General features: G+C 34.9%; 1 protein-coding gene across 1 annotated transcript in view; it reads right to left on the minus strand.

Moving 5' to 3' along the window:
- LOC121407372 (probable G-protein coupled receptor CG31760) overlaps positions 1-19,125 on the minus strand; it is a 53,199-nt gene that overhangs the window by 14,408 nt on the left and 19,666 nt on the right. Inside the window, exons 4-5 of the mRNA XM_041598422.1 lie at positions 5,007-5,145; positions 1,524-1,629 (exon numbers count right to left, since the gene is read on the minus strand). Of these exons, the coding sequence (XP_041454356.1) occupies positions 1,524-1,629; positions 5,007-5,145 (245 nt within the window). The remainder of the gene's footprint in view (positions 1-1,523; positions 1,630-5,006; positions 5,146-19,125) is intronic.

The raw sequence follows: 19,125 nt of genomic DNA on the forward strand, positions 1-19,125 counted from the left end.
AAGTTCTCAGATGTAGAAAGAATTAGCGAGCATTGGTAAGACTGGCTTCTGATTCTGCTTTTCCTATATATGCCACGACTTGCAAGAGATATTTGAAAGATTGTACTAAAACTATATCGTGCGTCCCACAAAAAAGGAAACCCATTTTCACAGATAACTTAAACAATAATCATTAAACATGTTGTTACTATGAATTTGATACTTATGGTTAAAGTGGAATCTCATCTTTAAATTGAGACCAACAGCTTTGCAAATCATTCACGCATGGCAGTTTACAAACAACAAATATGGAGGCATATCAGAAACAATTTGCGCAGGAACTCACGTCAGAATCTGAATCGACCCTGCTCTCAGGGATCAATGAGAGAAACTTAAAGAATACAAAGAAAATGCTGAGTCAATAGTCAAATAAGCACGGTTGTATCCCGAACCAATTCTGATTTTGACATTAAAATTTCAAACTTGTCTTGCTCACTAATGCGTGAAGTGCTTATCACATATGTACCAAAATGCAGAGGAATATTCAATGACATGATAACGTAGATGGAATATCATAATTGATTTTCCTTTGAAGAAATAAGATGTGGCAAATCCGGTTTCCTTTTTCTTGGACGCACTGTACATGTCACTTTTGCATTTTATTGTGTAAAAAAGATCAACCTTGTTTTGTTTACAGATATGATGACTGTCATTTCCTCTTAAACACTGTTTAACTCCATTTACTTGTGTCCATTCCAATAATGCTTTATATCTTATATAGTAACAGGTAAATAGAGAAAAAAACAGACCCTGAGTCGCAAGAAGTTCAAGATCGGTTCAGAATGACCCAAAGTAAAGATATGTCATATCAATCTTGAATGAGATCTACCACAGGATCTATGTGTGGACATTATTACGACTAGATAATCCCTCAGAAACTGAAAAGGTAGCACGATTATTGTCTCTCCTCACGACATAAGATCATCAAAATGCCACAACTCACATTCTAAGTCGATTACCTTGACCATGATGGTCACAATGCTTAAAGCTCTTGGAACTATTGATGTAGGAATTGGGGTCTGAGGTTTGTTTTGTTGAGGATTCATTGTACAAGAATGTGACAATCTGACAAGAACGACCGTTTGCAATCATAAAGATGAACACCACTCATTTTCTCAGCCATCCAATGCCACCATAACCATACCAGGTTCTAAACGTATAAAGCGCACATCGGAACCTAGATCGATGGCATATCGTCGAATACATTTCTTTCTTGGATATGAGCGAATGGTATGATTTTGTGTGGTAAATTATGCCTGACACACTTACTAAAAAGACGGAAATGAGAAACTAACATCATATTTTCGATATCAGACACTGCTTCGATGTGATATAAAAAAAATCACTTCCATATGATATCAGAACCATACGTGGCAGAAGAGTTTGTATCAGTAGGTTCTTATACATCATATGACATCAGAAAACCACCCTTATATGGCGTTAGAAAATCAACCTTATAAGATGAAGTCGACCTTGTGACTTACCTTACTACCAAAAAGAAGAACTATGACTACAGTAGTTGTAAGCTGACTATAGAAGAACCAAATAAGATATAAGACATCTGGATTGGCCAAATCTTGTAGGAAGAATCTGAAAAATTAGGTAAAATGAAACCAGTTGATTATGAACTGCTTACTGATTAGCCTCCATTCAAATATGGAGTACTCTAAATTATTTATTTATATCATCTTCCCTAAAAGTAAGTCAATATATAAATTACAACAAAAGTGATCTGATATTCAATGTCACATTAAAGCTGATATATCTGAAATGCTTCTCTTACTCTCCACACCATATTATTATTCATTTTAATAGTCTTCCCACATTCATTCAGTTGCTTTTACTTCATCACATGGGAATGAAATTTGGAAGTCAGATATATTCAGCGATTGGATAAAGTTTCATCTCCACATGGGAAATTATGTTTCATTCGGGAGGATATCATCCGCGAAAGAAAAGAGGTGCAATTAATGTAGCTTTATCTGTCATTAATGATCCCTTGTAAAAGACTTAAAAACTGATCGGGAACCCGTTGTAGAAATAAAAAATCTGTTATGAATCCAAATGTAAAAATCAAATGCAAGTCATTAATGCACGCTTGTGATTTATCAATAATCAAATTTCGCTTGATTTGAAATTTGAGGTTACTTTATTACTTATTTTTATTTCATTCTTTTGTCTAAGTGCATGACTAGCTACCAAGAATAAGTATAGCATTTAAAATTTATTTGGATTGGAATGCAGGATGAGAGAGCATTGTCGATTAAATGCCTTGTTTACGGGCATAGTATCGAACCACGGACTTTCCATGATGCGTCTTAGTTCAATCGGCCACGGCAAACCACAACCACTTTCCGACCAGTGTCAGAATATCGATTTGTAAAAGCTATGTTTTTTTAATGTTAGGCAACTACATCATGAAAACCTGCGCGGCGCTCCCTGCTCTATACTACGATCTTTTGCTTGAACTTCGGTTCAAAATGTCCAACTTTTTGAATTGGGCTACGATATCTGATGCCTTATAGGATAAATTATGAAATCGCTTACAATAATTATTATATCGGTCATCGACTTGCCCGCATACAACGTATGAAAATTATACATTCCATGCATGAGGAGAATTGGGTGGTCTCTCCTATTGAAATCCTGCCAATAATGCTTGTGTCGCAGTTGGATTCGAACACACAACCCTCTGATAAGAACACAAGAATCAAGACCACTGCATCGCGACAAAGGAGTTAAGACCTATTTTGCATATTCCCAATTACGTTTTTGGTGTCCCATTTGTTGACGAATAAGGATGCCCTAGTCTAACAATTTAGACCCACATCTGCAGTGGGTACCACAGCTGTTCAAGGAGTCTGCATAGCAGACTAGGTCTATTGTGGCTGCAGGTGTGGCATAAGAACGCAAGAATCAAGACCGCTGCTTCGCGACAAAAGAGCGAAGACCCATTTTGCATATCCCAATGCTTCGCTCGCCCTTTTTTTACGCTGGTTTGCTTTGCTATTAAACCAGCAGCAGCGCGCTTTGCGCTCTGAGATCCCACATCACGAGCCATTCGGAGTCTGCATAGCAGACTAAGGATGCCCTACCGTTACATGTTCAACGTATTGAATTCAAAAGCTTGCGATTTTGTTTTTGTTTCTTTCAAAACTCAAACATAGATGAGACAAGGTAATAAAATTTTAAATTGATAAAGCGCAGGTTACTTTTACAATGAAGTATTTAAAAAAAGTTTATAAACATGTTCATAAACGAAATTAATGAATTACTTCTGTATACTTGGATTTTCATTGTCATTCGGATGAAAGTACGAATAAATCGTTTGGATTGGGACATTCTAAGGACGAAATTACTAGAGGTTCCCTTCAATTTACAACCTTAAAAGCAAAACGTTTCCGGTTGAGATGCATACGATTTCTTCGAAACCACCTTCTTTCCAAACATCTTCGTATTTTTGCGAAAATATTTGAAGACGGTTCAAGCTTGGTCATCTAATTGACGCGTCTCTTTATTCCCTCTTGTCACTCAGCCTGCTCAGGATAAACATCCATCGGGAGATAAAAAGGGAAAGGAATATCCTGAGATAAAAGCGAGTCATTCACCCCGAATCGAAGACAGAGGTATAACCAAAGCTATCATGGGGACGATATAATGTTACGCCAGAGATATCAAAAAGGGGCGAAATTTATCTTTTTCCGATCAAAATCTTTTCTCTTCTGAGGGTGAAAAAGAAGAGATACTTTAACTTAGAGTATACCATTGACAACACTATCGCCGCTTGTCACTTGTCAATATGGTCAATTGTAGTAGTTTGACTGGGGGAAAATGCGACAGCATGCTTTTCCTTAGAGTCTACCATTTTAGGTATCTAAAGGATGTCAATATCGTCGTCCTTTACCTTAATGCTCTATCAATAGAGATATATTCCACTAACCTCTGCTCTACGTTGAAATATGCTTCATAAACAATGACTGGCTATCGATTTAAATGTAAAAGCCAACTATTCCAACTTCATCTCTCATCCATTGTAAAGAAATTAAAATGCGACGGTTCGTATTTATTTATTTCAGTTTTATTTCAACAGGGTGGTCTCATTTCAAGTCCATTTCTGGACCTGCTCTCCCAGAGAGCCCTGCATCCACATAAAAATATTTACATAAAAAACGTAACGAAACATACATACAAAGGTAAAAATGCACATGGCATACACAATAATTCCACTCAAACTGACATCCATATTAAGATTAAGCATATGTAATATCAAAATACACAATTACTGATTACAAGATAACTGATTCTGCATATCATACATGTATGCAAGAAGGATGCTGACAGTTCCCAAAATCGATACAGTCTATAACTTTCTTAAAACCTTAAAAAGTTCACTTGAAAAGCAGCTACCGCTCGGGGAATAATGTTCTGCAATATAGAAATATGATATTCACAGATCCCAAACTATTACAACTATTACAGAAGATTCTAGAATAATTACGAAAGGATTTTTTATCTACATGTGAATTTTTTCTTCTACATTTACAGATTTAAGGAATTTTATTTGCAATAACCCCAAACAAAACCACATACCCTGGATTTTTTTTATTCATTTATTTTTTTTTTTTGGGGGGGTGATGCAGATCATGATTCTTAACTATCAAGATGGAATATTGATTTCTAGGAGTTCCAGAATAAAAGTATTTTAAATCCTTCTCTGAAAGATTCATAAGTATGGGAAAATAAAAATTCTTTCAATGATTGAATCCTGTCAGAAAATGCTTCACATCCGTTCGATAAACTCTTTCATTACAATCAAGTTGGAATTAAGGGGGAGAAAGAAATGTTTACAGAGATAGAGAAAGAGAGAGAGAGAGAGTAAAAAAAAAGAAAGAGAAGTAAAAACAACAAATAGAGTAACAAAATGGAAAGGTGGATTGAAAGGGGTATAAAAGCCGTCGAGTACTTACGTTGCAACACATAGGAAAAGAGAAAGAAGTGTTTCGTTGTAGATCGCCCAACTTATGAATCTACTCTCGTTGAACTCTGATGGTGCTTTTCTTACTACGTAACACAACCTGATACCCCAAAGTAGTAAAACTAGCTCGGCTGTAAAAAAGAAGACATTATAATGAGTTTCATTAAACGTTTTCAATGTATACAAGCATAAGCATTAGAATGAGGGTGAAGGGGGATGACGAGTTTCCGAAAGTAAAGTATATATATAATATATCTACATCTGCGTTTAAGGCGATTTTTTTCTTCAATGTTCGCAATGCGCCTTAACGCCCTCTATCTTAACGTCTTAAAGTCTGTGTATTATGACGGAATAAACCCATTCATAATTCCTTCCGTAGGATGTATGCATATAAATGTATAAAACATGGTATTCGGTCGTGCTATATATATATATATATATATATATATATATATATAAGGATTTCTCAATATGATATAAAATCATCAAATAGCACAAAATTATGAATGTCTGTGCTTTGTAACATTTTCTGACATTATTGTAAAATATGTGAAATGTAACTTGTAAAGTTCTTGAAATCGCTGAGTTGGCATGAGGGCATCTGCATTGTTGGCAACAAAAATTATCTGCCTCTCCCTAAGATAAGAAGCCATAAGGCCAAGTCAATCCCCAAATTGTTTTGAATGAAGAAAACAAATCCCTCAATTTTAACAAGGCTACATCATTTCAGGAAAAAATATATTCTGTCATTTATACATTTTGCAAAATTAAATTTTACGGTTATAAGCAAACAGGGCCCCGTCTTACAAAGAGTTACAATTGATCAAATCAACCTCAACTATATGGTAATCCATCGATGTCATAATTTTTCTTCGGGAAATTTACATACTGCCCTGTGAAAACAAAAAGAAGCACATCGCATTTTCAAGAAAACTATGGATGTATGAATATACATCATATCTAGAAAATTTGTTCAACAAACATGTTTTTTTAGATGTTGACTTTGCTGGCTTTCCAAAGTTGTGGTTGATTGGATTAATCGTAACTCTATGTAAGACGGGGCTCTGGGGCCTGTTTCATAAAGGACTTGTAACTGTTGTAACTTTGTCATTATGGCAGCTACCATGGTAATCTTGATTATGATTGGCTGCTGATCCCTTTTACCGTGGTAATTGCCATTAAGGCAAATTTACAACAGTTGAAAGTCCTTTATGAAACGGGCCCCTCAGGTCTTCGTACTGAGACCAAGTTATTTTCCGAATTTCAGAAGCATCGGTCATAACGTGATGGTAGTTGGATTCGCTACCCCCACTCTAAGATTTTACAACTGTCCATCCATACGCCGATTCCTTTACTCCTTTCATATGTTGGTTCGCATGTGTTGCGTTTCTATCACCATAAACTATAACATGTATAAAGAGAGAAACTAAAACCACCCTCATTATTTCAATCAATATAATGGGAATAGAAAGAAAATAAATCATCTGGCTTTTGCCAACAAAATCGGCAATTAACTTTTTTTTTATTCCACTTTCTGATTTTTTATTTCAATGATTATTATATTGATCAAAAATCTAACATAGGAAGTAATCTAGACAATATACGATGTAAAAGGATATTACTATCCTCTGGGCTGTACCACTTCTTACTCCTTAATCACGGTCAAAGCTTTTACTTCATTGGTATTGTACGCCTTGGAGACGTTTAAGCTGAATCTAGGTTAGAGAGTGCAATTTTGATGCCAGCCAGCGGGGGGAAAGTATGAAGATAGATGGTCTATCAGGGGTGTTCACTATTTTTCGATTCATTTTACTTCATACCTGTAAGCAACTTCTGTAATTGGGTCTTAAGAACTAACCCCCAATCATGATTTGAGTACACGATTTCAATTGCCAGTTGTCAAATTCAAAAGACTAGGATCCTTCTGCATGCATTTCCTAATTTGTTTGAATTGGGGACATCTAAATGAAAAATACGACCGGAACCGCTACGTTAAAGGATTTATTTCCTATATTTTCATTGTATCTTGGGCAAGAGATGGATTTTTTTAACCAAATAACATAGAAAGTTGAACTTGATTACTTGAAAAGTGGGTTGATTAGTAAGTAGCCCACTGACCACACTTCCAATATTGATTGTTTGTGATCCACTTTTCTTTACAAATGTGAATAATAATAAAACACGTTAAACAAGGATCTTCCATCCATGTATCCCCTTTTTATTTTGGGATCTTTTTCATACTCGATTAGATAGTATGTGAACAGTGTAAAATTTCAACACACATAAAATACACACCCACAGTTACGTTAAAGTTACGTTTAATCTGACGTCTACAGCGGACATGTCTCCGAAATATTTAGCACCATTTCCACTGTGAGGATACAATAACGACTTTGATGAAGTACCCATCCCGGACCTTTTAATTCCCCTCAAGATTCATTATACACGTCTTCTACGTATATTTAACACTGTTAGTCCCTCATTTCCGTGTATTAGGCGTAATGGAAGCCAATAGAGGATCACGCTCATGTCCCACCCGTCCTTCCATCACTCAAGCAACTGTCAACACATCTTCACAAAATGGCTCCTATTCGCGATTAAAACAGTCGAGGTAATCGATTTAAGTTGGGCTAATGTCTGGCGAAGACGCATAGACCCGGCGCCTACAAATGGGTGGATATTTTGGCAGGGAGGTAAACGAAAAGAAAGCCAGGTTTTTTTTCTGTTCTTGGTACTAGAAAGAAATATTAATAAACATAATTCATATGATAAAATACAAAAGAACAATTGGGGATGTGACATCATCATTATGCTCATTGCCTATAAAACTGTTTCACAAGGATAATGCCAATCTTTAAAATGCCATAGCTTTGTCATTCCTTGTCCGCTTTTGATCATATTAAGATTTTTGTTTTATTTTTCTTTATCTGATTAATTCATATTAATATAATAAAATTTGTGAGTAGCATTGTAATGTTGGTAGAGCATTCAAATTTAATTTAATGGGAGATAGCGATAATACAATCTTCTTTTCAAGCACATGGCACATAATATTACAAGAAAACAAAACATTGAGGTGAAAAATACAACAGAGGGACGCCTACTTATTACAAATAAAAATCTTGTACTATACAGAAGACAGAATGTGTTTGATATCAACTAAGACCTGTAAACTGGTAAAAGACGTTTAAATGTAAGGATTTTGGGTAACTAAATAAGGTCTTAAGGTATGTGAGTAGTATTGTAATGTCGTAACCTTGTCGTAACGGTATGCGTGTGGGATGAGCACTTGTGGATGTGTGTGTGGGTAGGTAGATGTTTTAAATGTAGTGAAGAGCTCGGTGGTAAAGTGTTTCCTTTTTAAACTTATTTCTAGGAGGGTATATATTTTTCACTCTATTGGAAACGGTCTGAAAATTAATTGTCTTGTCTGCTTTCCATCTTGTGTGAAAGAACAAATGGGTGTCATCTGTGTAGCCAACACGTAAAAGCGAAGATAAATGCCAAATTATGCAATTGTTAAATTATATATATATAATTATATATTTGATTATATTGCAAGTTTGCTATTGATAAATCAAACTAAGGAATTGAGTGAATAGCAGTGTGCATACAAAGTCAATATTCTCCACATCGTCATATTTATCTTTTTCGAAAAGTAAAAATTTTCTTTTTTTAAGGAGATTATAATTCAGGTAAGTAACCCCTATCAGTAAAGCAATATGTAAAAAAGGAATAAAAATAAACCAAAGCAGGATAATAGACCTAATAGCATTTTATAAAAAAAAATCAAGAGGGAGTTGATAAGTAGGTTAATCAAAATAAACAATAATTGAAAATCTAGCTGTATATCAAGTGATATGATAAAAAAGTGTGTATAATGGAAACGTATAGGTATGAAGAAATAGGTGGAATAGGAACAGAATAAAGAAACACATAAATGTTATCAGTTAGAAAAGACACACAAAACAAAACAAGACACCCATGAAAACTTACATAACAGATTGATGTCAAAAGTCGACCTTGAACACCAACGAAAAATACACTGTAAAAAATGAAGTGCTAATTCAGCACTTACAGTGCTTGTATAGTGACTGCACTGTAAGTGCTAAATTAGCACTTCATTTTTTTATATCACACCCAAATTGTGGATGCAAGATCGATGATGAAATAGCAGGTTACGCTGACTTTGTGTGAATTAAAAATATCAAGATCTATAGAGAGACATTTTAGCTTTTTTAAAGTGCCATCTGCTATCTAAAATATATACAGGTTTGCTACGATGGAAATGTGGTATCCCAGCAGGCCTAGCTAGGCGGAGGTGGAGATTGTGATACAATGTTCATCCCTAGGAGAATGATATTCTATCAGCCACGGGCATGTGGCGACAACGGGCAGGAAGGTTATAGGTCTGGCTCCCGGATAATCCTTCCTACAAAATATCCCGAGGCGAGTAAAATCAATCATTCCTTGCTGGTACAGACGTAATGGCTTCGAACACCACACCGGTCTTAATTCGCAGTGAAATTATTAAGACATATTCCCTCTCTAACCCCACAAAAATGATATATTTCATGAATGTAGTTTCCCGTTCTTCCAGTGGTTAAATCAAAGAGTCTTTTACAAATCAATCCTTCTTGTATTTTCTTGATCATGTAAACAATCCCTTTATTTTTCTTTTATTTTCTATTTAAATAAGTGTCTACCCTATGATACAAATAGCTGTGAAAAGTTATTTCTTATTCAATGTCCCTCATCAACCCGTCTGATTTTGGTTTTAGTTATATATTTCATATTTTTGTGACCTTTCCTTAGGCATACATCAGGGGTCTGTTTCATAAAGGGCTTGCAACTGTTGTAACTTTGCCATAATGGCAACTACCATGGCAACAGGGCTCAGCAGCCAATAAGAATCAAGGTTGCCATGGTAGTTGCCATAGTGGCAAAGTAACAACAGTTGCAAATCCTTTATGAAACGGGCCCCAGGCCAATTGATGCTTAACCAGAGAAATAAACAAAATTTACAACCAGCTGATCAGGATTTCAGATTTTTTTTTATTATAACAACAAGTTTTATGAAGCGAGCCCCTGATTGCAGTTTAATCGAGAAAAGCAGAGCATCATCATCTCATCCGTTTGACCAATCAGGGTATTTGTTCGTATATGCTAGAACATTACTCGGACCCAATGGATGAGTTCTGATACCTCTCCGAAGTTGGCACCACAAGGGTCATTGCAACTTTGATAATATCATATCTACATTTTGATCTTTCTTTGAAACAAAGTACACGACTCCCTCTTCGACCTGACGTCCCATAATGCACACAACTAAACAAACACTCACATATGATATTGCCTGAATGTTTTCACGCACTTTTATCGTAATGGAATAAACCATTACGGACATCATGGGGACATCATGTAGGAAAATAAAATGGACTCTTCAAAGTAATTCGTCAAGCCCCGTTTACCGTAGATGCCAGATATTAATACTAGACTTTATTCTAAGATATTAGGTGCCTCAGTTTTACGTCTTGCATGATAGATTTCGAAAAGTGCGTTCATGTAATTACGTCTTTGGTTTTTCAAGAAACTGAAATATTGTTACTGACCCCAAAATAACGTCCATTCATCGTGACAGGATAGAATATTGATTGTAAACCATATGTTTCTTGTTAGGAAGTAAACATGAGGGCTTCTATCAATACATTTAGGGAAATGAGTGAAAGAACATTTATTTCCAACGATTTCCAGTGAGAAGAGAGAGAGATACTGGCATGTGGGAATATTGCTCTTGTCTAAAGCTGTGGTTTAAATTAGCCACCAATGTCACAGATATCCAACAGCAGAGATTCAACTTTTCAGCACATTATTTGATGCCTTATTTATTTATACCTTTTTTGTGAACAATTATTCAAATACATTTCTTCATTATTCAAGGGGGGGGGGGGAACTGACCAACAATGTATTTGGTCCCTTATTGACTGTCCGTTATGAATAGCTAGTCTTCAAATAGCAAATACTGATTTTACAGAGAATAAAGTAATTACTATGATTTTGTTTCTATGGAGAAACTAATTTTTATTACTTATTTAAATACAGGTATGATTCATGTTTTTTAAAGCACTATATCCCTTGTGCAAGTTTGCACCATAGGATTTTTCAGTGCACCTTAAATTGCGATTTTGTTTTGCGGTTTGGGTGTCTTAAAGAGCACTTCAAGTGTTAAAGTGTGTAAAATATCATTTGGATTGGTCTGAAATTATACCAACCGCGTACTTGTACGTGTTATTTAGTGCAATTTTCGCAATCCTTAAACAGTCTCTTACAGGTTGCAGAATCCTTATCAAGATGCTATTTTTATAGTGTATTAATGACGAAACAAGCAGTTTCATCAATTTAAAATCCTTGCCACGACATGCTTAAAGTACAAACTTTAATCCGAACCATCGGCCAAGAGGATGATCTATCTCATTTATTCACTGACTTGACGGTGAAGGATATACCGCGGTATTCGGAAGCGAGAAATAGGGACGATGTGCCGTAGTTTTCTTGACGGGCATAAACGCGGTAATAATTAGCGCACGTCGAGTAATTCAATTAACCGAACACCTCGGCAGAGCGTCGCGGTCCAGCAATGATGATTGATGACTGTTTTATGGAATGCACCAGAAGGTCTTGGACAGGGTTAATTTGTTTAGAAGATAGCCAAAGAGCCTCATGAACCTTGTACGTAAAGTGTAAGGGAATATTTTCATCGGCAGAGTAATCTTAATAAGTCCAAGAAAATGAGGTTCACGTACTCTCGAATATCGGGTGAAATCGTTAATTGAGTGTGATTTCTAATAAGGTCAAAATAACTGGGTCATTTTCCAGCTTTACCAAAACGTTCAGTCTCTGAAAAAAGCACATTTTTAAATATTTTTTTATTATTGTCAAATTCATCTAATGGTGTAAAAATAAGAAACTATTATTTTGCAGGATCCAACCATCCAATGGATCATGCAATCCAAGTCGCATAGTGTAACAAAATCTATCAAATTTTTCGTCGTTTTGTAATAGTATTTATCAAAATAATTCAGTTCAAATCTTTAGTGTACTGTATATTTCGGTAATTCTCCGATAGCACAACCTACACCATGCACATGGAGTCGGCCCACTGACAAAGAGCAAGCTCTAAGCATTGGCATTCAGATTGGGGGTGTTGGGGACCGTGCCTCCCCCCCAAAAAAAGTTTCACGACGAAGAAAAAAAAACTGAAAAGAAAAAAGAGAAAAGGGGAGGAGAAATGAAGAAATATGATATTTTCAGAATAGTATGTCAGAATTTATCACAAAATTGTATTTTTGTATCAAAACGTTATCTTTTGCACCTATATAGAAATTTCGTTCTAGATACTCCATGTCTCATGTCTGTCCCATTCAAAACTTTTGGCTTATTACGCTTCTGGCTATAATAAACATAGCATTAACAAAATAAAAGCCAAAGCACTCCTAAGCCTCTGAGCACATGGCAGAACCAACTTGGTAACGAAGAACTATACGTTGTCCGTGTCTGAAACGCGATAACAAGCAATCCCAATTAACGTTCTGGATATTTCTTGATGAACATGAATGATCCTCACTTCTGGCGCCTCAAAATGCCGCCTGCCTAAAAACGAAAACGGGCGGCAAACATGAAACAAATTTGCGGATACGATCATGATAAGAAGATGTAAATTGGGAAAAATATTTTGATCGAAAGTCAACAATTTGTAGCTTCCCAATACGTGCAAAATGATAACGATTATCGTACGAATGTCTCTTAATCCTAATCTCAATATTCCTGAGGATTCAATTCAATAGCAAGATGTGATAGGATGACTCAGCAGATACCCCTTTGAAATGTGAAGTGCAATATGACACATAATGATTCTTTGTGGCAATTTATCACTAAAAACATGGTATTCGGTCATATATAGATATATATACATATACATAGGGGGGGGGGGTCGCCACATCGGCTTATTTTGTCGCCTGACCTGACATGCTTACTAAAATTATTATTATTACTTCTATTTCTTGTATTCTTTTCTCCCCTTCTTTCTTAGCGCTTTGAAACTTATGCATAAAGCGCTTTATAAATGTTGTATATTATTATTATTATTATTTAAGAACATTGGATTACCAATATGATACTAACTCCGTAGTTTATGTTAAAATAACTTAATAAAATTTACGGCAATATTTGATTTGATTTTATTTCAGCATTTTTCCAACAGAAATTACTAACAAACATAATGAACAACATAAAAAAGTGTGATACATTTATTTTACAAAAATAAATAAAATAATAAATTATTGGCAAAAATGTATATAGATAGTATTAGTTTGCAATATTAGAAAACAAAAGAAAACGAAGTCAGATATAACTCGGGCATTTATATTTGACTTTATTCATATTTACATGAAAATGTACAGATAATATTGAAACGCAATCAATATCAGAATACAGGTGGTTTTAGAATTAAAGCAAACTTGAATATATCATCTTTATCTACGTCATCCTTTAACTTTTTCTTAAAAATTGTTTTATTGCTCCATGCAGAGGATATTTGCAATACTACACACGTAACGCATCAATATCCAGTCATAATGATGGCAAAGGTAAAATGTTTCTTGGTCTTGAATAATTTATAAATGGCTGATTAAACAAACAAAATGTAGTCTTCTTGTCTACGAATTTATGATGTTTGTCATTTGGGAATAGCTCATTTACTTAATTGAGGTTTTCTTTGTAAAAGAAGGCATACAGCAGCCAGTGGGAACTATTTAGGCATTTGAAATCTTTGAATATTAGATTTTTTCCTTTAGGCCAAGAGACACATAAAGATATTTATTAATTTCCAGAAACAAATTGGTCTTTGGGGATGTTTCAAAGCAATTCTGGAAAGTATATTTCGATGAAGACAATTTGTTTTCATAAGTCATTCACATTGAAGGACGTGTACATGTTACAGACTTCTTAAAAAATGAATGATATACCTCTATTTGAAACGACTTGTCAAATATTGCAGAAATATGCCAGGTCTACATAGTTTGCATATTTTGTTTATCTGTGCGATATACTCACGTTTGCAGACTTCATAGCCTATTTAAGCAAATGTCAAAAAATGATTAATGTCGCAAAGAGGCTTGTTTATCTATTAAAGCATGACAGAAATATTGTCTAGATAATTAATAGGGCGATGATATCATCTCTGTTTGTAAAACATTAGCCAAACATTATAACACGTTCTTACGTATAAAGGAGGCTATACTCAACTTCGTGAAAAATGATAAGGATGCAATTTGTTTTTCGATTTATGCCATGACGGGGGTATTCAAAATGGATTGTGAATGAGTGATGAGTTGGATTAGGGCTTTGGAATGGAATGCAAATGCTCAAGTTAGTAGATACTAGTAATCTATCATTTCAAATAAAAACATGTCGTTGTTTGATATACTTGAACAATGTTGTAAGCATTCCCTTTGAAAAAAGTGATGGATTAAACAACAGTATTTGCCACTCCTATTATTATATTTATTTTCGCTTTTGTTTGCAAATGTTGATCATGAGCTTTTTCTGTTGTTTGGCAAAATGGACCAACGGGGCTCTCTCGCCCTACCCCCGTGGAAAGAGGACACTACACCGGAGAATAACTGCGAGAAAATGATTTCCTCTGTGAAAATTCACTTGGAGGGCCTCCAAGCTATCTCTAAACCCCTGAGTGTTGACCTCCCTTGGTACTTGTCCTAGAGCCCCAAGATAACTAGCTTATTCATAATAATAAATAATAAATAAATGATAAAATAATTAATCAATAGATGAATTAATAATCTTTCTTCACGTATCGAGAGTCATAGGAAATTTACAATAATAATTAAAAGAAATATTACCGTATAATAGTTCTTAATGTGAGACACTGTCACTTAAGACGTTAAAGCAGATATGAACCAATAGCGCCATCTCGAGTCCTCAACTACTCATACCTGGCCAGTTTCCTGGCCCATAATGCTAGTGTGGTCTAGTAATAAAGACGCACTTGAATAATACCATGCTAATGAACTACTCAATACCTTTATACTGCAATAATTGTGTCACCAAGTAGCAAAACAATTACCTTTCCTCCCAAAACATTTTAGTTTCTCTATACCAATACAGTTATAGGTCACTTTATTCTCTGTAGTATTAGTAAATATCTGAAAACGTATATTTTACGACTACGCATTTATAACACACAGTCAATGAGAGACCACAACTTAGAACATGAACGATAAATTGTATATTTGAGGCCGCATAAAACTACTTAATAGGCTGTACGATTTTACAATCAATTGGAGTGTGTATTGATACTTTATACATACACACACACCCACCCCCAGTACACACATACACACACACACACACATATATATATATATATACATATATTTATATATACATACATATATGATACACATAATTTGTGTATCATTTACCATTTGAAAAAGAAATAAATGAAAATCATTTCGATTTCACAAGAGTGAAACTTAAATTTAGTCTCATGAAATGGGCTAGGATGATTGACATAAGTCTTAAGAGTTATTATTGCCCTCTTGGAGGACATTTATCACAACGCGATTTTGAAAGCCTCAAAATGATGCCGCTAAAACAACAACTCGTTGCTCGGTTTTCACGTAATATCCGTAGACGGTATAATTTTCTTAATAAACTCTACATGCATTAAATTTCTGAAAAGACATCTGGCACTTTTCTGGCAAATCACACCGATTTGGACATAATCTTAATGCTCACATTAGTTCAAACATGGACTTACATGGATCAAATAGCAATTCAAATGAATGTCTTAAAGTACAGAGTACAGGGAAAAACCTAGGAGACAGAAAGGAGAGAAAGAATTCCCTGAAATCATAGCAAAAATAGATTTATAGCAAGGAATTATAGCATAAATATGCGTCAGATGTCTCGGAGATTCTGTTGGGCTGTCCCCCGAGGCATAATAAAGACGGAGATGAAATTCTTCGAATATATTGCGAGAAATATTTTTTTTTAAATTTTCTTCTTCCGGTTCAGTAAAGGAGGGCATATCTTAAAGGGGATTAGGACAGACATGAAAGTCTTTTGATGCATTCATAAATAATACAAAATCATTCACGTTTGTAAAATATTTTGGCGGACTGTAAAAGGAATCTTTTCGGACGGAGTCGTCAACGGATTTAGGATTACAATTCGAATTATGTTGCTGTGATAGGTATGCATATAACACCAAAAAGGGTATGGTAGAATGTTAAGGCAAATCTCGATCAGAAAATCAAAATACTTCAGTAATCGAGTGTTTGCGATCTAACGCAAGACGGCCATAGCAGGAAAATTATGATAAAAGAACAGTAGTATACTTAAAAAAGAGAGAGGTCATAAAATTTTAAAGAGAGTTGAAAATCTAAATATTTATCATTCAGTGTGCCTTTTGAAGTCTTTGAAGTGTTAGTAATAGTCTAAAAGCATGTACCAGGTTTGGGTTTACCTAAATGTCATCAATTTCAAAAGTTCAAATTATATTATTGAGCAAATGTTATGTAAGGAACGCCTATTATTTTAAGATGAAATTTCAATCCATGTAATCTTAACATGTTATTTCTTCGACAAAAGAAAATGCGTTTTGTCCTTTGGATAAAATCCTTTCTCAAGCAGCGAAAACTCTTGTGATACGATATGTCTTATGTTTAAAAAAGGGGCATTAATTCTGTATTAAGTGAAGTGGGACTATGCTAACTTTAAAAAAAAAAATCTAAAGAGTTGATGTACAACGATCATGTTTTGCCTCTTTGTGATATTCTTAGAAGTAAAACAGCTAGGTTAACTTATTCCCCAATGAACCTACAATGCAATATAGTTTAGTTCTCATCATGCATACGAGACAGACATTGCCAGTGAAGTCTGACACCAGGAGCTATATGATACGAACACAATTAGAATCAGCCAGCTCAGACTGTCTACTATTATGAAATATGATATATTACTTGAATTATTCATTTGATATATACGGTTCATATCTCATGTAATACATTCTCATAAGGACTATGGGGATTTGAGGGGTGAGTTCGAGTCATGTATATACTCGAGACGAAGTGTTAGAATAATGTGTGAGCTATTGAATTAAACAATACAATTCGATCCCTTTGATAGAAATAATGTATGCTTTGATTGATAACTTTGATAGCTAACTAGAGTGTTATTAAACAGAATAGACGATAATTTCATATTGTACATTTTAAAATTAAGTTTGGGAATTATGAACCTTTGCCTTTATTTTGATCTATGCTTGAAATGGCGACCTTCAGTTCTTTTTCAATAGAATGTTTTATTCCCTCAATTTACTGCTCCAGTATTTTATTGCACTATTGTTACCTTTATATTTTAAAGGTATGAAACGTAAGCCTATACTTGATGATTAGATACTATAATGAAGTTTCAACATTTTTTTTTAATCGCTGTAATTCCATTTTTTTGTGAAAGAAACCGAACCCCTGAGAGATAGATGTAAATGACATTGATTTACAAATATAAGGTCTTAATTGTAATTAATCTCTCAAAGATCCACATCCGTATCATTCTTTATGATTTGTGCGTACTGATTCGAGTATGATAGGAGCGAGTCTCCACCATGTAAACACTTTATGAGTGACACGAGTGCCTTGTCTATTTTCTCCCGGACTCGATAATCCAAGACAAATAAGACACAGGCTTTAAGATGTAGACTTGCCATGGTCAAATACAGCAAAAGTCCACTTTTCTTGGACATGGTCAACAACGGAGTGGAAACTGAAGGAGACAATAAATACATGACAGGAGAATTGTTCGGTCATATGAAGTGCAGTGTTGAATAACAAAAGTTTCCCACGAACGACGTCTTCGATTTAGAAGCCACGATCCTTACCGTTACAGTGCAGTTTAACAGTTGATGCCACTTTTTTAAATAATCGTATTAGGATCGTCAGTTATTGAAACCCTTATTCAGCGCCCGGGGGCGGACCTGAAAATATAAATGTTTGTTTATTTGTTTATTGCATTGATTTCAATGAACCCGGATAGATGTTTGTTTGATTGAAATTGTGATCCTTCGCTGCAATTATATTAATAAACTGTCATGCCTTCAAAAACAAAATATCAATCCAATGTGCACATGCATGAGCGAAAAATGACTTACATGCAATTTAAATGCATCATCAGAGATTTCTTTGATCATTACGGCTTATTTCTGCTTTAATAAGGTCTTATCTGTCACAAAACTAACATTTCCGCCAAGCTAGAAATATAATTGGATTAAGAATGAGGGGCAGTTGAAAACTTAACAAACTTAACCTCTTACAAACTTGTACACGAAATCTTTCGATTTCTCTTTAGAAATGCAAAAGGGCCCCCATATTAAAGATTCGGACCCTTCGCACTATATAGCTTTCAAGTTTCTTAAAACATTTGCATTCGTCTTGCCCCCCCCCCAAAAAAATGATCTGCGTACGGCCATCCAATCAAAAGACCCCAATTGTAGGGGGAATAAAAAGCAGTTTAAAGTGGTGTCATAGACTCCGGCTTGAATCAAAGAATGATAAATCAATGATTTTAGGCTATTCCTCTTTGTAAACATCGCTGAGGCGAAGATCGAAAAATCATCACAAAAAATGATATTAAAAAATCACATCGTGCAAATCTTAATTCAAGGCGACAGATGCGAGGGATAAAATGTGTTTTCACGTCATTTTCTATTTGAGGTCGGCTGGGATCACTAATGAGTTTGACATTATCAGATATGATATTAAAAGCCACCACCCTCCAGGCGCTGAAACAAAGATCTATTTTTGAGTATCTTAAATCAGAAAATTTTTCGTATCAGGAGATGAGGGAATTTATGTCTTATGGACCTATGGAATGCTGATCATCTATAGCTGACATTTGTGAAACATTCTGAATCTCTGCAAAGACGTCCCCAGTTTGAATCCTTGTCGTTCCAAGGTTTTGTCAATTTTAGAAACGTTTTTTTTAGAAAGTATTTCCTACTCTAAAGAATTTCATAAAAGATGCACTTAATAAAT

The sequence above is a fragment of the Lytechinus variegatus genome, chromosome 2 (genome assembly GCF_018143015.1).
Source record: "Lytechinus variegatus isolate NC3 chromosome 2, Lvar_3.0, whole genome shotgun sequence".
NCBI lineage: Eukaryota > Metazoa > Echinodermata > Echinoidea > Temnopleuroida > Toxopneustidae > Lytechinus > Lytechinus variegatus.